Here is a 24834-nt window from a genome sequence, read left to right on the forward strand (position 1 = left end):
CAGCCAATGGGGGGGGCTGTGGGTCTTTCAATCAGTAAAGAAGCAGTCAACACCATCTCAAGGGTTCCAATCTTCCTTCCAAAGGTTCCAATGGTGGAAAGATGGTCTCCGACCAGTAGCTCAACAGTGGAGAAAAAAAATGATGGGCTAAGGCCCCACCCCACGATGAAAACGCCAATCATTCTCCCTGTTCAAAAGTCCCCAAGGACTGATTCACTTCATTCTTGGGACTTTATAGTTATTTTTGTTGGTGCTAGTCACTTCACCATTTATTTATTTTTCATTTATTTATTAGCGCTACATTATAGTTTCTTCATCCTACCCAATCCACATACCAGCCACCCCACCTCCACACACTCAGTCCCCCTCTAGCCTGTATATATGCCGGCCTCCCCAAAAACTTGTATATATGCTAGACCCCCCCCACACTCACACCTGTATATATGTCAGCCCCCCATCATCTGTATAAATGCCAGCCCCCCCCCACACACACACACCTGTATACAGTGGCGGCTGGCGCTCAACTTTTTTCGGGGGGCACAAAAAACTGAAAAATGAAAAAAACGATTGCAGCCACTGTGCCCCATCAAATGCAGCCACTGTGCCCATTTAAAAGTGAACACTGTGACCCCCCCCCCCCCCCGCACCCGCTGTCTGCCCGGCACCTACCCTAGTTCGGTGGGGCAGCGGGTGATGGCGACAAGCTGTGTCCTCCATGTGTCTCCTCGCCGCCTCCTGATAGGCGTCCAATCACAGCACCTGTAATTTTAGCCAATCTGGTGACGGGTGACACACCCGCACTTCCCGATTGGCAGAGAAGTGGTTCATTGTTGGAACAGAGAATATTCATTCGATGTTCTAACACACCTTGGTGAACTGCGAGCGCAATGCTCTGCAATCGCAGTCGACCTTTTTTGAAGCCTATTAGCCTATGGCTCTAATCAGGTGCTTAAAAACACCCCCCACACTGTTATTCAATCGCCCGGTGCCCGGAAGGGGGCTGACCGCCTGAATATGGGGTGGCTACAGCGGCCATGGATAGATTCATACAGTGCATGGATCTATCTATGATACATAGAGATGGGTGCCTGAATATATATGCCAGCCCCCCCCCCCGCGTGTGTGTGTGTGTGTGTGTGTGTGTATGTGTGTATGTGTGTATATGTGTATATATATATATATATATATATATATATATATATATATATATATATATATATATATATATATATATATATATATATATATAAAAATATATAATTATTTTATAGTGCCTTGCGAAAGTATTCGGCCCCCTTGAACTTTTCAACCTTTTGCCACATTTCAGGCTTCAAATAAAAGATATATAAAATTTTAATTTTTTGTGAAGAATCACCAACAAGTGGGACACAATTGTGAAGTGGAACGAAATCTATTGGATATTTTAAGCTTTTTTAGCAAATAAACTGAAAAGTGGTGCGTGCAAAATTATTCAGCCCCTTTACTTTCAGTGCAGCAAACTCACTCCAGATGTTCAGCGAGGATCTCTGAATGATCCAATGTTGTCCTAAATGACTGATGGTGATAAATAGAATCCACCTGTGTGTAATCAAGTCTCTGTATAAATGCACCTGCTCTGTGATAGTCTCAGAGTTCTGTTGAAAGCGCAGAGAGCATCATGAAGACCAAGGAACACACCAGGCAGGTCCGTAATACTGTTGTGGAGACGTTTTTAAATCCGGATTTGGATACAAAAAGATTTCCCAAGCTTTAAACATCCCAAGGAGCACTGTGCAAGCGATCATTTTGAAATGGAAGGAGTATCAGACCACTGCAAATCTACCAAGACCTGGCCGTCCCTCTAAACTTTCAGCTCAGACAAGGAGAAGACTGATCAGAGATGCAGCCAAGAGGCCCATGATCACTCTGGATGAACTGCAGAGAACTACAGCTGAGGTTGTGTATACAAGCTGTATACGCACTACTTTGCATTGTAGCAGAGTGTAATTTCTTCGGTGTTGTCACATGAAAAGATATAAAATATTTACAAAAATGTGAGGGGTGTACTCGCTTCTGTGAGATGAGATACTGTATATCTCACACCATTACAACCATTACATTACCCCCACCTTTTGTCCAGAATTGTGAACAAGATGATCAGGATGATTTCTTGGATTCATACTGCATTCTCCAGATATGGACTTTTGATTTCTGTTATATACAGAGAAAAAAAAAGCAATTGGACCAGGCATTTTTCCAATCTCTCATTGTCTTTTTGTTTATCCCTTGCCCAGAGAAATTAAATTTTCCTGTACTTGGCTGACGGGTGTGACATCTTGCATAGTCCTTTGCCCATCCTCATCCAATTACAAAATGTAGAGAGGATTCTAAGCGGTAAACGTTTTTCTTTATCATACATCATGGGACACGAAGCCGTAAGTAATTACTTAATAGGTTATGGGCCACCTTCAGGTGTTGACACTGGTATACCCAATCAAGGAAGTTCACTCCCTATATAACCCCTCCTCCTTCCAGGAGCACATCAGTTATTTTGCCAGTGTCTAATGTGTTGGTCACAAGTGAAGATGTGCTCTGAGGAGTTCCAGGAGGGAACTGAATTTAAAAAAACCTCCACAACCGGATCCATCCACGCCACTGCGGCCACAGAATGGTACCTGGGCCTCGCATAAAAGAACGAAGTTCTGGCTGTAATGCTTCTCTGAGGGCTGAACCCTAGGAACCAAGACTTTTATTTTTTATTTTTTTTGGTCTTACCTAAAGTTCTCCTGAGGGGTGCTTTACAGGTCCAAAGGAGTGGAACCCCTATTAAAAGGGACCTGGTCTTTGAAGGTTCACTACGCTGGCCGCCATGATGGGTGAAGTTTGGATCCGTCTGTTTTCAGCAGTATCCTGCAGCGAGAATAAGTATAATATACTCTATATCTCTTTAAAAATGTCTACTGTAGAGGGAGTATATTACTTACCTTGTCTTGCCTTTTTCAGCAGCTCTGTGTGTGTAGCTATAGCAGCAGGTGTGGTCCCAGCAGCCAGAGGGGGGTTCTTAATTGAACAGATGGTGTTCTTCTTCTGAGTGCTCTAAAGGGGGTACATCAGTAGTTTATGAACATACAAAAACAGACATTTGCATTTTTTTGTATAAAGTGAAGTCTTCCTTTTAAAACTGGGAGCCTAACAAACACTGACATAAATTCCCCTTCCCGGAGAGGTGTGGTAACAGCTTCTACTGTTTGCATTATCAGACTTGCCCTTGTTGAGCCTGGGCAGGCATTCAGCCCCTGTATAGCATTGCAGACTCTAAAAGTCTGGTGTCGATTGCGGCTGGCGCCACCTCCTCCCCTACGGGTCTGCATCTGCAGACCCGAACACCGTCCACACGTGTGGACTAGTGTTATTTAAAAAAAAGAGGGTGACGGGTATTGCAGAGGGGCGTGGCTCACACACTAGGGCAGAAAATTCTGACAACGCCTAATCAGGTTCTCCCCTGAGGCTTAACACGTTTTCAGTTCATATGCTGAAGACAGAAGTCTGTCACATTAAGGAACGCAGGAGCGCATGTAAAGGTGTGTAAGCAGGCATTTCCAGTACAGGAAATATGGTAACTCAGCATCAAAGGCGCTGGGAACTCCAGTCATGCCCCAACACTGTCATGCTCTCCAGAGATACCTGACCTGGCAAGCCAGGGTGAGTCATTGGAAGCAATTGGTGGTGCAACTGCTTCTCACACTTCAGCCCCTGTATACATGATGGAAGATGCATTTTCCTCTGCCCTGCAGGGCTTAGAAGGAAGATTAGCGGCTTTAATCTCCTCCTCCAACGGTATAGGATGCGTACTAGATCCCCCCTCCCAAACCTCAAACCCCTTTTTTCCAAGGGAACACTGGGCACAGGATGAGGTATTACCCTCAGGTGATCACGGGGAAAAACAAGCCGAATTTTCCTCTTTGGAGGAAACAGTCAATGAACCTCATGCAACCTCGCAATCTGACAGATTGATGGTACAAACTCTTACAGAGATGGTTCATTCCACTTTATGCTACTTCTAACAGAATCTGCTAAAAGTTTGGTCCCTTCCTTGGTTTAAAAAACAAAAACACCTTTACAGCCTTTTTATGCATTTCTAGAAGGGCTTATTTATGCTGAATGGGATCATCTGGATAAGCATTTTTTTCCTCTAAAGAGTTTTAGTGCTCTATCATGGAGGAAAAATTCACAAAGGATGCAAAGTACCAGCAGTAGACGCTGCGATTTCCAGCATCAATAAAGATGCATAAATGCTTAAGGTTCCAACAGCTAAGTTGGAATTTTGTTAAAATCCTCCTACCAAAGGCGCTATATTTTGCCATAGACGCCATAAAACAGTGGTCATCAAACCTGTCCTCGGGGCCCACTAACCGGCCAGGTTTGCAAGATGACTGAAATACATCACAGGTGATATAATTTGCTACTCAGTGATGGTGCAGTATTCTAGTCTGCATCTCCCCAAGGTAATGAATAAAACCTGGCCTGTTAGTGGGCCCTGAGAACAGGGTTGATGACCACTGCCATAAAAGACTCTATCCACCAAGTGTCCTGCCTTGCGACTGTGCTATAAAACCTGCATAGGACCCTGTGGTTAAAAGGTTGGTCAGCCAAAGCATCTTTCAAAAAGGCGTCCCTTTTTCATTGGGGACGATTTGGTAAAATACAAATGATTTCTAGCAGGAAAAATGCTTGTTTGTCCAAGAAGGTATAAACGTCCTTTTATTTAGACTCCTTCCCCTGCGCCAGGGCCAGCTGCCTCTAGGCAGTGGTGATGGCCTCCACTGTCAGACTTTGAGGAGAAAACATTCAACCCCTGTATACATGAATGAAAATGTGTTTTTCTTACACCCTACAGAGCCTAGAAGGAAAATTAGAGACTTTAACCGCATCCGCTATCCAAGGATGGGAAGCGTGTTAGATCTCCCTCCCCCACCTTAGATCCCTTATCAATGGAACAGTGGGTAGAGGATGAAGTGTTACCCTCAGGTGATCAGGAAGAAGGGCAAACAGATTACTCCTCTGTGGAGGAGACAACTGGAGTTGAACCTTTTTCAGCCTCGCAATCTGAGAAATTGCTGGTTCAAATCTCTTATGGAGATGATTCATGCCTCTTTCAAGCTACCTCTAGTAGAGTCAGCTGATCTGTTTTTTCTTAGGTTCCTTAAAACCTTCGCTGCCCTTTTTCATGCTTTTCCTGTACATGTACAGATCCATTCTAGATCTAAAAGAATCTAAATCCGTTCCTTAAGATCCACTCCCTTCTATTTAGTCGATCAGCATCAGGGATGCATATCCACATGTCCATATATTTCCTACTCACCAAAGGTTTCTGCAATTCGAAGTAGAACTGCAGAATTTCAGTTTATAGCCTTGCCCTTCGGGCCAGCTACAGCACCTAGAGTGTTCACAAAAGTGCTAGCCCCACTTCTAGCCAGGTCAAGGGCACAGGGCTTAAACAGTCTTGGCATACCTGGACGATCTATTGATAATAGACCAATCGGTGTTCGGAGTAAGGTGTAGGCATTACAACCAGTTACCAGGAAAAGTCTGGGTTGCATTCTCAACCTAGTGAAGTCTCTCTTAAAACCGCTAAAAAAATCTCGAGTATTTGAGTCTGATCCTAGATGCAGCCCAGAAAAAGGATGTTCTTGCCCAAGCAAAAAAGAGTTGGTGTGGATGGTCAGGTCAAAAGGAGATCCCTCCATTTGTCTTTTGCATGAGGTTGTTAGAAAGGATGGTGGCTTCATTTTGAAGCAGTTCACTATGCCCAGTTCCATTTGAGACATTGCAAAACCGTATTCTATCTGGTAACAAGACAATCCAAGCTTTGGACTTGCCAATGCGGCTGTCCTCAAGGGTGTCCCAAAGCCTCAATTGGTGGTTACTAACCAGAATCTGCTGAAAGGAAAATCCTTCAGACCTGTTATCTGGAAAGTGGTAAAGACACATGCCAGCCTTTCAGGCTGGGGAGCAGTACAAAGGAAGACAACTGTCCAAGGACAGTGGTCAAGAACCGGAAGAGCCTTGCCCATCAACATCCTAGAGATTCGGGCAGTCCGTCTGGCTCTGAAGACCTGGACTTCCAGGTTAAGGGATTGTCCTGTTAGGATCCAATCCGTCAATGCCACGACTGTGGTCTATAGCAATTGCCAAGGGTGCACCAAGATTCTCTCAGCGCAGAGAGAGGTGAACCATATTCTAACTGGGGCAGAAAGAAATATTCCGTGCCTATCAGCAGTCTTCATTCTGGGAATAGAGAAATGGCAGGCAAACTACTTAAGTCGCCAGCAGTTATTCCTAAGGGAATGGTTTCTTCACCCCGACATATTCTCTGGATATTTGTCAAAGATGGGGGACTCCAGACGTAGATCTTCTAGCGTCCAGTTCAACATAAAGTTGGTCAACTTTGTGTCCACAACAAAGGATCCATCTGCATGCAGAACAGATGCGTTGGTGATACCGTGGGATCAACTGTCACTGATCTATGCATTTCCCCCTATTCAATTGCTGCATTCTTTGCAGGATCAAGCTGGAAAGAAAAACAGTAATTCTGCACCAGCATGGCCCAGAAGGTATGCAGAAATCGTTAGCAGTGGAGGATCCATGGTCCCTTCCACTAAGGCCGCACCTGCTCTCACAGGGGCTGATATTCCATCCTACTTTACGAACGCTAAATTTAATGGCCTGGCTATTGAAACCCACATTCTGAGGAAATGTGGGCTTTCCGGGTCAGTTATATCTACTTTGATTAATACAAGGAAACCAACTTCCAGAACTATACATTATAGAGTCTGGGAGGCTTATGTTTCCTGGTGTGAATCCAAGGGTTGTCATAGGGTTGTGATATAGGCAGAATTCTTGCCTTTCTACAATTAGGTGTAGAGATGAAGTTGGCCTTGAGTACTATTAAGGTCCAAGTCTCAGCCTTATCTCTTTTATTTCAAAACCACATTCTTAGTCCTGGGTTTTATACAAGGGGTGATGCGGATTACTCTTCCAGTTGTATCACCTTGGGACTTGAATTTATTTTTGTCAGTGTTACAAAAACAGCCATTTGAACCGATGCAGCATATTCCCTTAATCCTTCTGACATGGAAGCTGGTATTTTTGGTTGCTATATCCTCAGCAAGGAGGTTTTCGGAATTGGCTGCTCTTTCTTGTAAAGAGCCATATTTGATTATTCATGAGGACAGAGTGGTGTTGTGCCCTTGTCCAGGCTTTTGCCGAAAGTGGTTTCAGGTTTTCACCTGAACTAAGATATTGCCCTGCCATCCTTCTTTTTTTTTTTTTTTTTTTTTTTTTTTCCCAAAGCCATGTTTCAGGGAAGAAAAGTCATTACATTGTCTTGGTGTGGTTAGAGCAGTCTAAAGACAACTGCTCAGATTCATAAGACTGATGTCTTATTTATTCTGCCAGAGGGTCCTAAGAAATAACAGGCAGTGTCGAAATCCACTGTGGCTAAGTGGATTCGGCAAGTTATAATTCAAACTTATAATTAAGGGGGTAAGATCCCCCTTTTCAAGTTAAGGCGCACTCTACCAGGGCGGTTAGTGCTTCTAGGGCAGTGCATCACCAGGCCTCCATGGCTCAGATTTGTAAGGCTGCAACTTAGTCTTCAGTGCGTACATTCACAAAAATTTTATCAGGTGGATGTAAGGCGGTATGAGGATATCACCTTTTGGGTGCGGTATGCTGCAGGCAGCAGTATAAGTCCTCAATTCTGGGGGTACCCTGTGGGTTGTCTCTCCCTCCCCTCAAGTCGCATTGCTAGGAGATGTCCCATTAAGTAATTAATGCTGTGTCCCATGATGTACGATAAAGTAAATAGGATTTTTATTACAGCTTACCTGTAAAATCCTTTTCTTGGGGTACATGATGGGACACAGAGGTCCCGCCCCTCTTTTGGAATTTAAGTATATTGCTTTGCTACAAAAACTGATGTACTCCTGGAAGCAGAAGAGGTTATATAGGGAGTGAACTTCCTTGATTGTGTATACCAGTGTCAACACCTGAAGGTGGCCCATAACCCATTAAGTAATTACTTAAGCTTCTGGGTCCCATGACGTACTCCAAAAAAAAGGATTTTACAGGTAAGCTGTAATGAGTGAATATCCTATTTTTTTAGGGACCTCCTTTTTAGCTTTTAACACTTCTTCTTTTTATTTTTTATTTTTTTTTACCTCTCATTTAAGTTTTTTTTTTTTTTTTTTTTTGTTTTGTTTTTTTGTCAGTGGAACTTCCATTTAATTTTGCAAAAAAGTACAGCACTACAACTACATATGTACTCCAGGGATAAACTGGGTAATGGGTGAAAATGCACAACAGTCAATTGTGCAGTAAAGTGTCAAATGGAAACATACACTAATCCAATAGATCCAGTGCTAGTGGTGCCATAAGGTTAACTTTGGAGATCAAGAGATTAAGTACCAACCAAATATAAAAAAATCTAAATGTGTGTGTGTATAAACAATAGATCAGTGAATTATTTGTGAATAATTAAATAAACCTTAATGCATATTATCACAATATAAAGTCCATCAATGATGAATGTCTTAATGTAGTCTTCCACATGAGTATCGAATAAATCCCAAAGGCATAGATGGTGATGTTCCCATACTTTTAAACCACCCAGGACTGTACTTCAACCACCGGGGGAGAGGGGTAGGTACTCTTACCAAAGGGCTTGGATGCACACGCCAGCAGCGGTGAGTCAAACAAGCAAATATGGACACAGGATCTCAGCAATGGGATGAAAGGAATGAACCATGAACCATAAGCCAGGAGGCAACTGTAATTTCCCGATCTTGTGTGGTATCCTTAAAGGTTTTTTCTCCAACAGTAGGTAAAATATTATCATAAAAAACAAAAGACGTCTGTCTGCTCAAGCTATGCAGATTGCGCCAATTTTATTATTTTGTGATCACATTTTAATGCACACATCTTAAATGATGTTTATACCTTTTTATCAATCCATACGTTGTTTGATTTACGCCATGTGGAAGCCTTCCTTTTTGTTTTTTATGATCACCTTTTACCTACTGTTGGAGAAAACCTTTGAGATAGTGACCTGGGTGTCCATATATGCTCGTTTGACTCTCACCGCTGCTGGCGTGTGCATCCGTACCCTATGGCAACCTACCCCTCTCCCTCAGTGGTGGAAGTACAGTCCTAGGTGGTTCAAAAGTATGGGAACATCACCATCTATGCCTTTGGGATTTATTTGATACTTGTGGAAGAGTACATTATGACGTTCATCATTGATGGACTTATGTGATGCTATGCATTAAGGTTGATTTAATTCACAAATAATTTACTGATATATTGTTTATACACACACATTTAGATTTTTCATATTTGGTTGGTACTTAATCACTTGATCTCTAAGGTATTGACCTTATGGTACCATATACTAGCACTGGATCTATTGATTAGTGTATGTTTCGGTTTCACACTTCACTGCACAATTGACTGTTGTGCGTGTTCACCTATTGCCCCGTTTTTATTACTGGAGTACATACGTAATTGTAGCACTACACTTCTTTTCACATTTTCTGTTCACAATGAGTCTTATTGTTTGGCGCTGGCAGCTTTTATTATGCCATTTATAATATTTTTTTCACTAGTAGAGCAATAATTTTCTCTTATACCATTTGAACTTCCATTTAATTGTCTGGGTTTCTCATCAAACTCTTCAAACGCTAGAAACAATTACACCTAAAAATACTAAGTTAGAAGTGTCTGCAATGACTCTTCCACCTCTCTTGCCACCTACAGACCTTCCAGGCCTTGTAATATTATCATGATCATATTTATTTCTATTTTTTATCATCTGTTGGATCATTTATCCTAAAAAGGGGCCACTGAGTATTTGAGTTTGTACATCAAGAACATGTCTACTTTTACAGACCTATAGAAGTAACATTTTCTAAAAATTTTAAAGAAAAAATCAGCCCCCTCCATAATTTTTTTTTTTTATTATTATTATTTATTAACCTGATGCTTGGCTGTTCACATTTCAGATACTCCCCTACACAGCAATCCAGCGTCATCCTGTTGAGAGCCTCTTCTCAGCAGCCACTCCCGGGTCCCGTGCTGCCATGTTGCTCTGTGACGTCATCAGGAGCGCTGCACCGACTCTTCCGGGTTCTGGTGCAGCCTTCTGATGACGCATCGCCAGGCCCACACCCTTCTCTGTTTAGTGAATGGGGTGATGTGCAGGGCTCCCAGTGGCCAAACTAATTTTAATTTATTTAAAAAATAAGTAAACAAGGAAGAAAACTGGCAAACCAGACCAACACAGACTTTGCATCCCCTTTCTTTTCTGTGAAGAATATGCATGCACCTAGTAAATTAATAAAGCTGTAATGCAGGTGTAAACATCAAGCCAGGCTTATAGAAGCCAGTTAAAAAAAAATTGAAATTGGTAATGCATTTTCTGCCAGTTTTAGCACAACCATTGTTTACAAAATGTTTGGTTTCATGTTTACTTGAAACAATTTTTTTTTTTCTTAGCAATGAGCTGGAACTTGAGCTGCTGTGTCTGGATTCATCTGTATGTTCTACTATACAAATGAAATCTGGTTTGTCCTGTTTGTCCTGTATTCGCTGCATGCTTATTTCTTCATGAAATTGAAAGATTTATCGATCATTGGAAGCTATTCTGGGAATTGTTTATCAATAACATTACTTGTATTTGGTCTTAGATTTGTTTGAGTCTGTTTCGGAGGTGGCTACTGCTCCTAAGCCAGATGTTACACCTAGCATAGACCTGTTTGGCACAGGTAATGCATGAAATCTCACTGACATTCTAAGCTTCATTATTTCTACTACAGTTCTGATTTTCTCATTGCTTAAAAAACTGACTTGGCTCTTGTTTTCCTCTTGCTTTGGGAAGATGCTTTCTCATCCCCACCGCATGGGGCTTCTCCTGTGCCTGAGACTTCCCTCACTGGAGACCTCTTGTCTGGTGAGTGCTTTTCATACAAAGCACTTGAGTGATATGTAGGCCTTGTGGATGAGTTGCAGTTAACTATGCCTGACTAGCCTTGGGTTCTGTTCATTATTTTTATTCTGAATGAACTTAAGGTGGCTGGTCAACTGTATGTGTTGCTGATTGCTGCTATGCAAGGCTGTGTCTCCTCAAGTTCAAGCTTTACCTGCAGTAACATTTCATTACATTCGCATTGAGATCATCTAACGCTCAAATTTTTTAGCTGCATGTGCCTAGTTTTTTTTTTCTCATTTTTTTTATTTTTTTTTATTTTTTTTTACAGTATGTTATTGCAGAGTTTTGTGTCTTGTGAGATTTTACTGTAATTCCCAGTAGTGTTTTGTGAGGAAAAAATTGTGTAATGTGTGGTAACCCATGGAAACCAATCAGAATTCAGATAATCAAGCTGCCAAATCTCTGGTTTTGAGAAGGCTGAATTTTGATTGGTTGCTAATGATTACATACTGGTACTGTCCTTTGTGTTGATGTATGTACTACCCACTGTAGAAAAAATTTTTTGTCTAATGCATGTTAACATATATTGTGTAATGTCTTCAGGCTACTGTAATAACACTGTGAAACCTTTAAAATGGAACTCCAGCCATGTTTTATTTTATTTTCCATGTTAAAGCTCTGGATAGATTGGGGCAGGGTTGGTATCCTACTTCCTCGTTTTTGTTGCTCTGTGTCCCTGAAGACATTTCTCCCATTTGCTGTCTGGTGTATCACTGAGAGCTGAACCTTCAGTTCTACATTTCCTGGACTGCAACCTCTTTATTCTGACCCTGGTGTCTTAGTGACCCTATGAAAATTTTGCTGGACACTAACAGCATTAAAAACCTGAAAGTTCTAACTCTTCCACACATTATCCAAAACAATGGTTTGGTTGGTGGTCTTCATTGTTCTTAGCTTATCCTATTTTATCACAGTAAAACCTTAATGTTTTATTTAAAGTATATCTGTGCCCAGAGTGAAGTATTTACATATTCTTAACATGCAGTAAAAGCACTTTAAAAGAAGTCCTCACTAACCCCTCTAATTTATTCATTCTCAAAGATCACAGTAAGACTCTATTAGGTGTCAGAATTTCTAATAGCTTAGGTAGTGGTTCTCAACCTTTTGACACGTGTGTACCCCTTGGCAGCCAATTTCTATAACTTGTACCCTTACAAGGGAGTATAACTTATTTCCGCAATAGATTTGGTAGAGGTGGAACTAATAGACATATAGGGCACTCCCTTGAATAATGGTGACAAATTAGAGAGGAGGTGCTTATTTGGGAGGAAAACATTATGCCTTGACTGTTGGCGAGATGAAGGGGGTTAGGCTGAGGGGCTGAAGTGCACTATATTGCAGTGGTGTGTTCACAGTTATCCTGGGGTCTGTCTGGAATGCAAGTTGTGACATTTTGTCACGATCGGGGGTCAGGCTCAAAGACCAGTTGCTATAGCTACCATAGCTGGTTAGAGGACTAGGTATCCCTCATTGATGGGGCTGTCTAGGCCATGGTGGATGCAGATAGAGGGAGGGTACAATCTGGTGACTCACCTGTATGTTACAGGTTATGGAGAGTCGTAGCATTCACAGTGTTCTGTAGAGCGCGTATTGAAGGGGATTGATGCTGTAGAATAGTGAGTCTCTTCAGATGGAGGCTCCCAAGCGGACAAGATGGTCTGTGCAACCCTGAGGAGGGGTGGATTGGGCTGATTCTGGTGTAGCAGTGTTTGGGCCAGAACTCCCAAGTAGGCAATGGCTCTCGTTCCCAAGCTCCATCAAGCTTCTGCCCTCAGTTGGAAAGGTACCATGTAGGACTGCTCACTCCCTGCCACCACCTAGAGCATGGCATCCCCATAAGCAGGCATCTGTCCCTTGCTCATGTTTACAGACTGCCCTTTTACCTCGGTTTAATGTTTTTGGGTCCCCTAGGTCATCTTCTGCTTGCTTAAATTAAAAGGGATGGCAGGCTGCAAAGATTCTGCAAAAAAGTTAAGATTGAAAATTAATATCTCTGTAGTACATATTCTGTAGCTACAGAGGTCAATGAGAGCTTGATTTAAAGTGCAATTTCTACCTTTTCAGCCTATGTAAATGCTTTAGTGCACATCGTCTGGACACGGGTTTACAATAAATGTCCTTAAGTGGTTTTAATACACATTCCAGTCACTATATTGTTAGTCACACATGCAGGAATTGAATTCTCCTTTCTTGGTAGCATACTCTTACAAATTGTATAATGAGACTATGCAATTTCTTTTTACACAGAAAACATCAACAAGCATTTGAAATCCTTGTTTTGTGTAAAGCTGTTAGTTACTGTGCTAAACTACAGAAGCAATGTTTAGAGTATTGATGATCTCTGTACAGACCAGTATGCTCAGCATTATGATAATTGTTCTGTAATCCATTGTAGTGGATGCATTTGCAACTCCATCCCCTTTGCCTACTGCTTCACCTGCAAAGATTGAGACTTCAGCTGTGCTCGACTTATTTGGAGGTATTTCTCTTTTTTTTTTTTTTTTTTTTTTTTTTTTTTTTATGAAACTTTCAGGTATATTTACAGATCTCTTTAGAAAAATCTTTGATTGGAAATGGCTATTTAATGGCAATTACTCACTCACCCCTTTTTGTCCCCTATATTCTGATTTTCAATTTTACATTTCCAATACGATTGACATTTTTGAGTCATGTAGTCTGATTTTTTTCTGGTGTCTTATTTTTCCATGGACTTGCATGAATTTGACATGTAGAATAGGGAAGATGAGGAAGCTGACTCCATAGCCTGTCACTTTAAACAAACATTTCAAGTAACTGATTAGAGGGAGGGAGGAATGTACAATAGGCAATGGGGTTGATTTACTAAAGGATAATTGGCTGTTCACTTTGCAAATGAACCTTTTAGGCTCCTTTCACATGAGTGCCTCCGTGGAACAGAATTCGCTTGCGCAGCTGGAGATCTCTCTGCTGATCCCTGCTGAGCAGGCGATTGTTGGGTCCGTCTCTGCTCACTGTGCAGAGCAGAGATGGACACGGTCCCACTCTCCTCTATGGGGTAATCTGATGAAAATGAACCACCTGTCCTCTTTTCATCCAATCATATCTGATTCGGTCCGCCAGACGGATGGAAAATGGGACCACCATCCGTCTGGATTGTGCGGGCCGGATCTGATCACATAGTGGTGGATGTCAGTGGACATGCTGCCACTGACATCAAGCGCTCCATAGAGGAGACTGAAGGGTCTGATCAGGTCCACCAGAAAAACCTGATCAGACCCTGTGAAAGGGCCCTTAACCTTCCTAGCGGTAATCCCGAGTCTGGCTCGGGTTGGGATTTTAATTACATAAGCGGTAACCCCGAGCCAGACTCGGGATCGCATCGCTCGATGCAGAGGAGGACACAGGGAGAGTTACTCACCTTGTCCCCTGGATCCAGCGATGTCCGCCGCGCTGTGTGATCGAGCTGTCCTCCGCTCGATTCACAGTGCCGAATGCCGCCGAGCTCCGTTCCCTGCGACGTTACGACGCACGGGAGCGGAGAACGGCACCAAATTCAAAAAAGTAAAAACACACAAAACACACACGCACTGTAATCTTACAGATTACAGTGCTGTATTAAAAAATACACACCCCCTTTGTCCCTAGTGGTCTGTGCAATGCCCTGCATGCACTTTTATATTATAAATACTGTTTTTTTTCTGCCTGGAATTTGGAGATTGTCCATAGCAACCAAAACATGTCCCTTTTTCAGTTTTTTTTGGATTTGATTACATTATTGAATAATTTTTATTATTCTTTATTATATTATAAACTTTATCATACCCGGGATGTCTGCTAGACTCTGGTTTGAAGAGATTTCAGAGCGTTATTCCTAAGAATTACAGGACTACAAAATAAAAGCCAGATTTCCATGCAAAATAATTGTACCGCTTTCAGCACCTTATTCCAGACTGAATCATACCGCCAGGGAGGTTAATGTGCATGGGGAAGTTCTCCAGAGATTAGTGAACATGTTGAAGCTTCACTTTTGCTAACAATACCCAACCACATGCAAGGAAAATAAAAGAAACCACAAATTTGCTTGCACATGATTGGATAATGGAAGTCAGCAGATCTTCATTCTCTAAGCTCTGGGGATAATTCCCATGCAGAGTGCAACTGCACTTGCAAAGTGAACAGTCTATTTGCCTTTAGTAAATCAGCCCCAATATATTAATGTCCCCTCCTTCCTCCAGTTTTCTATATTGTTTAAGGTTGGGTTCACATATGTGCGGCCGCGGTTCACAGCATGAGGTCCCATGCTTCCCTGTTCAGGTCTGAATATTTGGCTGAATCCGCACCTGAACTGGACCCAGAGATGCACAGGACCCTTCTGCAATCTGCACTGGGCCGCCCTAGACTTATTGTGAACTGGCTCCATTGAGAGCTGGTCACACTCGCATATTCATTTTGCATATATGTGAATCCAGCCTTAAGGGGAACCTGTGAGTGTGGAAATGTGGGAACTGCAATTGCTTTGCTAATTCAAAGCTTTCACCACCCTTGCTGTCTGGAACAAGCATGCAGTGTTGGCAGAACCCCTGATGTGCACATACCTGTTCCAGGTCAATGACTCAAAGTGACAAGAGAAGGATAAGAATGGCAGCTGTGGAACCTTTTCTATAAAAATAAATTGTCATTGATAGCGTTTGTATTTTTATCCTGACCTATTCCCTTTATAATAGAGTCCTAGAAAACGCCTCCAAATTCAACTTAGCCACTTTGACTACGAGTGGGTATACTACTGTTGTCTGGTATCAGAATAAATGGTTTAGCTGATACTAAACTGGGAGCATGGGAAAAGAATAAAGCAACAGCTCAACTCCAATTCTTGCAAGCAAGTTCTAACACACAACGATCTGGGCAGTGCCATGATCCATATGGGTCTTTTACCAAACTACTGGTATAGCAAAATGCCCTTAAAATAAAACTTTGCTCTGTACTAGGGGGACAAAATTCCAATTTTATTCAGTTTTTTTTATTTTATTTTTATTTTTTCTTAAACCGATGCACAGATAGCAAAAGCAGCATATGATCTCCAACATTATCTTAATACCAGCCCCTGGGAGACACTATAGCCAAGTGATAAATATAGCGGGTAAACTTTGTTACTGTGGTTTTCTGGGTACTAAGGGGCTATACTACAGTAAAACCAATAAACAGTGACTTTGAGGACCATAAGATTACGGTCATCAATATAAAAAATAATTGGATTTTTTTTTTCCCTTTTTAAGATTGTATTTGAACAATAAATAAAACCATTTCCACACTTGTGTCATTTTGGGGGAGGAATTATGACAACCATTTTGTTAAGAACTAATGCTGGAATAACTAGGGAAGTGGTGGAATGATACATGTATCAAGTGAAGCTTAACTTTGGGCTATTGTAAATGCACTCATATCATATGTCGGTTTTAAGAATATCTTTAAATATGTTCTAGTTTTATTTCATTTTAAAGTAAACCCTTACATATGCCCAGGGAAGTGACTGGCCTCAGGTGATGCATAGCGATGAAACCAATCCTCTTACATAAGTTGTTCTTATTTATCAACAGCCCTTTCTTTACTACATATGTTCGAAGTCCACAATTTATAATGCTTGACTGAGCTGTCAGGGAAAAAAGGGAGCAGAGAGCTGAAGTTACTCTGCAGAGCTCAGTGAAGAGAGGCTGTCAATCAGCTTCAGCGCCCTCCCCTGTCACCATTTTCTTTATTGTTGTCAGGAAAACTTGTCAGAAGTCACTCCTACTGATAGAGGAATGATGCAGCAGACAAATGACGCTTGGTGCTCTTAACAGAGACAAGTACACCCTATAGAAGGATATGTTTAGTTCAGATTTCATTTCTGGGGTTTACAACCACTTTAATTCACCTAAATATGAAATGCAAAAAGAATTAGCTCCTTCATAAGACATTTTAACTAGTGTATGCACTGCATGTATCTATAGGTCATGTTTTCTATGCAACATGACTGTGGTGACATTGCATTCATTACTCCTTTTTGTTGTGACCTATGTCACATACTTGTGAAGTATTCTATTGTCCTATGCAAATTCTAACATTCAGAAAATATAGTATAGGAAGGGTTAAAAACCCTGATCAGGGGTCTGCACCCCAATGTCCTCCCCTATTCCTGTTCCAGAGAAGCAAGAGGAAGTTTTTTTTTTATTTTATTTTTTTCTCTCTCCAAAGGGTGATTCCCATTTGACACTACCACCAGAGCAGTTGTCCTTAAAGATTTTCTCTTGCCTCCTGTTTTAGTAAAACTGGAATTATTTGGGTTTCCTTTCAATTTCTGTACGAAGACAGAGGATAAATCCACCTCCCCGATAAAAAGCCTGACAGGAGTTTTAACTCTAATGAAATAGAAAAGTTCAGTGTAGCAAGACACTAAGTCATAGTGATTGCTTTCTTTTTTTTCATTTTCAGTGTTTTCACTTTTTTTTTTTTTTTTCTTTCTCTCTTCACAATCCAGATGCTTTTGAAAGTGTAGCTGAATCGCAGCCTCCCGCTTTGGCCCCTACCGGTACATCCTCTTCTGCAGATCTGTTGGCTGGTAAATTTATTGTATTTATTGTGATAACGCAAACTCCATATTGTTGCAGTTTTAAATTTAAAATGTATTATTCTACTGTAGCTAAAACTTTTTTTTTTGGGCCCTTTCACGCGTGTGGACCGTTCAGATCCGCCTGTCTTTTTTTTTTTTTTTTTTCAGGCGGACCTGAACAGTCGCTCCATACATCTCTATGGAGTGACTAATGTCAGCGCTGACATGCAATTCGCCTGGACCGCTAAATACAGACACATGGAAACCCTATTTTCCATCCGTTGATTGGATCGGATGAAAGCGGAGAGTGGGGATCTGACGGGTCCGTTTCTGCACAGTGTGCAGAGACTGACTTGTGATCCGCCGGCACAGCGGGGATCAACGGCGCGATCCCTGCTGAGCAAGCGGATGGTTGAATACGGATCCGCACATGTGAAATGGGCCTTAACTTGGATAAAATGGGGAATGTTTTAAAATGAAGGTCAGTAACATTTTCCACATTAAGTGTCTATTTACAAGCATTAGGGTCCTTTCACACGGGCCGCGGATATCCGCTTACTCGGCGATCTCCGCTGATCAGGAAGATGACAGGTCTGTCTCTGCACACTGTGCAGGGATGGACCTGTCACAGCGCCGCTCTCCCCTATGGGAGATCGGGCGACAACGGGCCGCAGTGTCCAACACCTGTTCCGATCTGATGACGGATGGAAAAATAGCTTTTTCCTCTGTCACACTTTTTCGGATCGGAGCGGCTCAGATGTCAGCGGACATGTCACCGCTGACATCCGACGCTCCATAGAGCACTATGGAGCATCCGCTCAGGTCCGCCTGAAAAACTGACCTGAACGGATCGTCCATGTGAAAGGGGCCTAAGACAACAATTGTGTAGGTGAACAACAGTGTGCCGATGGTTAATTTACTAAAGGCAAATATACTGTCAATTAAAGTGCAATTGCTTTAGATCTCAGGGGAAGCTCTGCTGATTTTCTATCATCCAATCATGTACAAGTAAAAATGCTGTTTGTATTCTTTGCAAAGTAAAGCTTTACCTCAGTTACTAAGCTCTAGAGCAGGTGCACAGTATATTTGCCTAAAGTAAATTAACCACTGAGTTATAATTTTTGCACCATAGTTGTACTACTAATGGCAAGTAAATGGAAATCTATGGTCACATCATATATTTTCATGTATAACATCAGCATTGTAATTGCAATACACACAATAGTTCTTAACATTTCAGTATAAGTTTACATGAAAAATCTTTTCATGTAGAGAGTGCTCCCTGTCTGCTGGCCATCTCTTCCCACAACTCCCTGGATTTCCTGCATGCTTTGCAGCTTTTCCTCTGGTTTACTTTCTACTTCTAAAGACCTCCTATTCCATTGTACCTTGCTGCCTGCAAGCAGCGATTCCTGTACTGACCCTTCCTCCTTTGCTCAACTCCTCTGTAGCTCAGAAGGCAGGCTCTGTGAAATGGGTGACACAGCCATTCCATAACCGCAGGAAATGGCTAATACATGTCACTGAATTTTTAAATATGTGGGGATCGCCACATGATTTTACAAACTTCAGGATTATTCAGATTAGTAGGAGTAGGCTAGCAATAATTGAAATACAATGTGGAAATATGTTTTTAACAGACCATAGAAAAGATGGGGCATGACCAAAGATCAGGACATAAAATAAATATCTGGATCAGGCCCCAAAATCTCAGTATTAGTGGGTATCCATAACAACAATACAAGGGGTATCTAACCCTGAGGCTTGGTTCACCTATGCAAATTGGATGCAGATTTCTCCAATGCATCTCTTGTATTGTTATGGATACCCACTAATACTGAGATTTTGGGGCCTGATCCAGATATTTTTTTTTATGTCCTGATCTTTGGTCATGCCCCATCTTTTCTATGGTCTGTTAAGGCTTTTGCTTTATTTTTGTATGTGCTCTTGTACTCTACCTGATTACAACCATAATTCGCATAGCAGGATATTGTGACCGTCTCTCTATGTAGCCGGTTCACACATCTCCACAGCGGCTCTGGTGTGAGTTGCACATGAGCCCTGTGTGTCTTTGGTCCATTTCAGGTCTGCATTCAGCCAAAAATTTGGTTTGAAGTCAGACCTGAAACTGTGAATGGAGACGCACCAGACTCCTGCTGTGAACCGGAGTGTACTGTGGTGTGGACCCAGCCTTAGAGGAACATCCACTCTGGACTAAAATCATGCAATAGGAAATATTACAACATAGAAGCCAAACAGTACTCTCTATTCACAAAGAGTACGCCTTAAGGAGGGTGTATCTGGAGCATCATAAAAAAAAAATGTGCAACAAAGAAATGGAGAGAAGTGAAAACTGCAAAAAACAAAGCTAGAGTAGAGGGAGCTGGGAGGAGGGATCACAAGACACATTTATTGGGAGGAAAGTCCTGAGAACATTACCCAAACCCTATATATCAATATGAACGTGGCTGGCGTGGCGTTAGCAGTATCATTAATTTTGCTGCTAGGTGTTCGTTAAGCATTGTCCAAGACACCTTGTGCCTAAACATAGATATTGAAGGTTGTTTCCACGAGTAATCTATGGTAAGCTCAGCAGCCAATAGCATAAAGAAGATCTTTGCGTTGAGCAGGAAATTTTCTCCATGGCTTTGTTTAGTAAAGCAATTCTGAGAGTTTGGGGTACCAGGATCCCCAAAAACCTAATTAAGGCAAAAAACTGGGTCCAGAAGCATTCTTTTTGAGCATTCCCACCAAATATGGTGCATAGTGCCAATAGAATGGCAACCTAGGAAACGCAAAGGGAGGTATTCGGAAAAAGCCTTGAGACCAGAAGGGACCATATACCATCTAGTCAAAACATTTGCATTCCCCTCTACCAAAGAGATATTCTACACTCCCTTGTATGCTGTGTGGAAGCAAGTATGCCAATGGTCCGAATCTCTACCTGAGGCCAACTCCAAGTCCCAGACCTGCAAATAAGGCAATTTGTCAGCAGTAGCCTATAGATGACCGAAATTCCACTTCTTTGACCTATGTCCTTGTCACACCAAGTTTCAGAGGGATCACCTTGGGGTCCACTAGAACCTCTGGTCCTAGAGACTGAACGAAGCGAGTGTAAATCTGAGTTGGGGATTTTCAGCTTGGAATGACAATGTTTTGGGGTAAAGGGACCCCTAGGAGTCAAAAAGTGGCCAATCCTATAGAGACCATTATTAAGCCACCATCGAAATGCCACCTGCTCTAGGTCTGGCAGGAAGGCGGGATTATTAAAAAGGGTAGGACAATGAAAAGAAAGGAGATATAAGATTATGATTGTCTTGCACCCCATCCTACACAGCCAAGGAATGAGGCATTGTGTGAATGAAAACTGCCAGTCAACTCCTCACAGGTCCCCATTTGATAAAATTCAAGCAGACCGCCGCTCTCTCCACAGCAATCCACTCGGGTTTTTGACAGCAAGAATAAACTGTTGAGAACTGAGCCAATTTAGCTGCCTGGTAATACCTTGTGAATTGTGGGAGACCCAGACCCCACTTTGTCGTATGAACAAAAAGAACCCATTTAGGCAACCTAAAGCCCAGACATAGTGTATTATCCTGGATTGGAATTGAGCTAAATCTCAACGTATAACCGAGATGGGTAAGGCACGAAAATAGTAAAGGAGGCGCGGGAGTGGATTTTACCCAACCAAGACAACCATGATCAGCCCACCCCTAAAGGACCTCTACTAATTTAATATAAAGAGGTGGATAATTTTACTTTAGGTGAACACCCAAGTGTGAAATAGTCTGCCCCCCATATGAGATCGAAGCCTGTAATGGAGAAACCAAATTTGGGGGAAGATTAATATTTAGTATACTTACCCCTGGATTAGAACCTTTGTCAGCTTGTATTGGTGCTTGCTTCCACAGTGGAGTAACTAACGTATATCTACTTTCGTGGAGCTTCCAAAGAAGTTAAAATCCTTTATAAAAGAAAAATGTATTTGACTTTCATGCAGCTAATATTTTAACAAATATTTTATAGCAAAAATAGAAAATTATAAAGACACGGGACACCAGTTAAAAACAATGTTATACCTATTAAAACCGGCATAACTCCCAAAATTATTTCCAAAGGATACATCCTACCATATAAATCAAAGTATCGTTTGAATAGTAAGGATGCAGTAATCATGTAATAGTAGTGGTGGTACTATCCCAAAGTTCCTTAAAGTCCCCTGTGTGTGAAATGATTAATCTTTGAATGAATGGGACAACTGGAGAATGGCAGGTACTAGGTAATCCACCTTTTCCACAGAAATTATAATATATCATCCAGATTGCATTCCAGAAGTGCTCAGTGAAGACTTCTTATGTTAGAAATGTAACACATCAGGTAGTTGAAACCAGAACAATAAGGTGACCTGGGCAAACTGCCGTATCCAAGTTTCTTGTTTCTACAAACATGGAGAAAGGCTCAAAGTGTGTTTAACCTGTGGTCTGTCAGAGAACATCCACATATACACTTTTAACAGGGACCACAGACAGCATATATATAGTTGTTGTAGAGCCAATTGGATAACCACACCATAGCTTCTACAGATTGGCTATGTGTATTGACTTTGGGTCAGAATATGTGCATGCAGATTGGACAAGGCTGGGTCACTGCCAAACTGGTCCCTGACTATTTCTAGGTATGCATGTGTTATAAGTGAAAAGTTGTTAAATACAATAGATTTGTTGATTTTGGCACAGGGGTCACTATAAGCTTTATACAAGTGAGTTGCCATTTGCCTTTTAATAAAGGATCTCCTAGCTACTGCACTTGGAGCCCCCTGTTGTCGTGTTTTTTTATGTTTTATAGAGATCACCACTATTGCTGCCACTATTGCAGATGGATGATGATTGACTTTTCTTTTTTTTTTTTTTTTCTTTTTTTTTTTTTTACAAACTCTATAAAGACATTTTTGAGTTTGATTATTTTACTTAAAGAGGAATTCTGCACGCCCCTTTAAAAATTAAGTCAGCAGCTACACACATACTATAGCTGCTGACTTTTAACATTAGGACACTTGCCTGTCCTGAAGTCCAGCGGTGTCGGTACTGTTCAGGTGCTTCTGCCGCCATTGCCGGAGGGGAACCTGGCAGTGTAGCCTTTTGGCTTCATGGCCATCCCCCTACTGCGCATGCTCTCTCTGATTGGCCCAGCAGAAGGAGAGGAAGATGTTCTTCGCCATGGCCCAGTCTTCAGAAAGTGGTGAAGGGGACCTGTCAAAAACTGGAGACAAATAAGCGGAAGTTCCGCTTTTGGGTGGGACTCCGCTTTAAGTATATATTTCTATAATTGTATATGCACTACATCTTACAGGAGCATCTGGCCAGACTTGCCTATATGGTCCCAAAGAAGCTTAAACCCATTCTGTAAATGTTTTGCTAAACCAGGCAGCTAGATATTTATTTTTCTCTAAATACACCCAGTCAATTTCTGCCTTGACAAATGCTCCTTCTTATGTGCTTCAACCATCGCTTTAGCCAAATCTTGTAGCTTTGTTTTTAAAGGATTTGCTAAGTGCTGGCCATGTGGCACAGCATCTCACTATTCTTATTTTGAGAACAGTTGATTGCAAAATGACTTGAATGAAAGTGTCATAGAATCACTATTTTTGTAGGCAAGCTGTTTGTATAATGCTCTGTATGTAAGTTGATAAGCGCCCTGTAGTTGATGACTGTTTTACCAATTTTAAGTGTGCATATTCACTTGCCATTCTGCTCTATTTGTAGGATTTGGAGGGTCTTTTATCAGTCCAACTCCAGCACCAATTACACCAGCACAGAATAACCTCATTCAAACTGGCTTTGATGCAGCATTTGGAACCAGTCAGCCCGCTTCTGCCCCTTCCCCTGCTGCAGCTCCGGCTCCTTCATCAACGGGCAGCTCTTTTGATGCATCAGGTAATTTTTGTAGATGTTGGATGTCCTCACATCAATATTTTAAAACCTACTGTTTTGTCTAGGGTTACACTGCACAAAAACCAAGCTTGCTCAATTTCAGAAACAATGGTTTCATAATTGCTTTTTTCTGTTTTTGCTCAGTTTTCATACCCAGAGCTTTGACAGATGGTCTATTCAATAAACGGAGTCTTTAATTTTGTGTTATGATTTGAGCACATATCTCATTGAGCGCACAATTTAGACAGTGTATTATTTCTGCACAACTCATTGCGAAGATGCTGGGCACTATACTGAATTTAGAACATGTTTTTTTGAGTCATTATTGTGCTGTTTACTTCAAAGATGTTTTTGATGCGGCAATAATTTTTGCATGTTTTCATCATTGTATTTTATGCATAGAATTGTAAATTCCTCCCTTTTTTTATTATATGTCAAGAAATGCAACCAGCAACCCTTCTGGTCAACTGCTGTGATCAAGGAGAGGAATAAGGGGTTTGAAGGAGGCAAATGGGGTGATTGTTCTAATAGTGATATTTAACTAAAAACTGTAGAACATATTTTAATAATATTCACATTGAGTGGCTTTCTGCACTTTTAAATCAGTGTTGCTAGAATACAAGAATACAGAAATTGTACACTCTATTTAAATAGAATTTGTCTGTTCTTTTGGAACCAGACCTAAAACCATAAACCTCATGTAGTCCTTCCAAAGAGTCACATTCAGGTTACAGACACCCAGTCAAGTCTAAATAATCCTCCTGTGTAGAAGAGGCCACACTACTAGTGTGAGTGCAGAGAAAAAAAAAACTGAAGGATTCTCATTTTAGCTCATGTTTGAGGATCTAGAGGCTACACAGTCACAGCCACTTGTAATATGGCAGGCATGTGGGTGTGGGTTGGCAGCCCAAATGCAAACAGTGTGCAAGTCCAAATTCTTAACAAACAAAATCACTTTAAAACAAGATCCTCAAGGACTCTATAGGGGAGATTTATTAAAACTGAAGCACTCAGAATCTAATGCAGCTGTGCCATGGTAGCCAGTAGGCTTCTAACTTCAGCTTGTTGAATTAAGCTTTGAAAATAAGACCTGGAAGCTGATTGGTGTAGCTCTGCATTAAAACCAGATTTTGCATGCTCCAATTTTAGTTAATCTCCCCCTATATGTTGGGTTTCTAACAGCTCAGAAAATAGATGTAGTGTGTTTTTATATTATAATGCTGCCAAGTGTGTTCTCCATATGGAGAGATATGTGCCCCTGTTGTGAAATTTGAAGATTCATTTTTCCTCCATGCCCATTGCTACAGATGTGA

The 24834-nt window shown here is 41.5% G+C and overlaps 1 protein-coding gene across 1 annotated transcript in view; it reads left to right on the forward strand.

Moving 5' to 3' along the window:
• The window catches only part of SNAP91 (synaptosome associated protein 91), a 176062-nt gene that overhangs the window by 139270 nt on the left and 11958 nt on the right, over window positions 1-24834 (forward strand). Inside the window, exons 19-23 of the mRNA XM_077487319.1 lie at window positions 10725-10802; window positions 10916-10987; window positions 13422-13505; window positions 17520-17600; window positions 23354-23524. Coding sequence (XP_077343445.1) covers window positions 10725-10802; window positions 10916-10987; window positions 13422-13505; window positions 17520-17600; window positions 23354-23524 — 486 coding nt within the window. The remainder of the gene's footprint in view (window positions 1-10724; window positions 10803-10915; window positions 10988-13421; window positions 13506-17519; window positions 17601-23353; window positions 23525-24834) is intronic.

This window comes from Lithobates pipiens, unplaced genomic scaffold, assembly GCF_037356315.1.
Source record: "Lithobates pipiens isolate NorthernLeopardFrog02 unplaced genomic scaffold, aLitPip1_a1.2 Scaffold_18, whole genome shotgun sequence".
In the NCBI taxonomy this organism is placed as follows: Eukaryota; Metazoa; Chordata; class Amphibia; order Anura; family Ranidae; genus Lithobates; species Lithobates pipiens.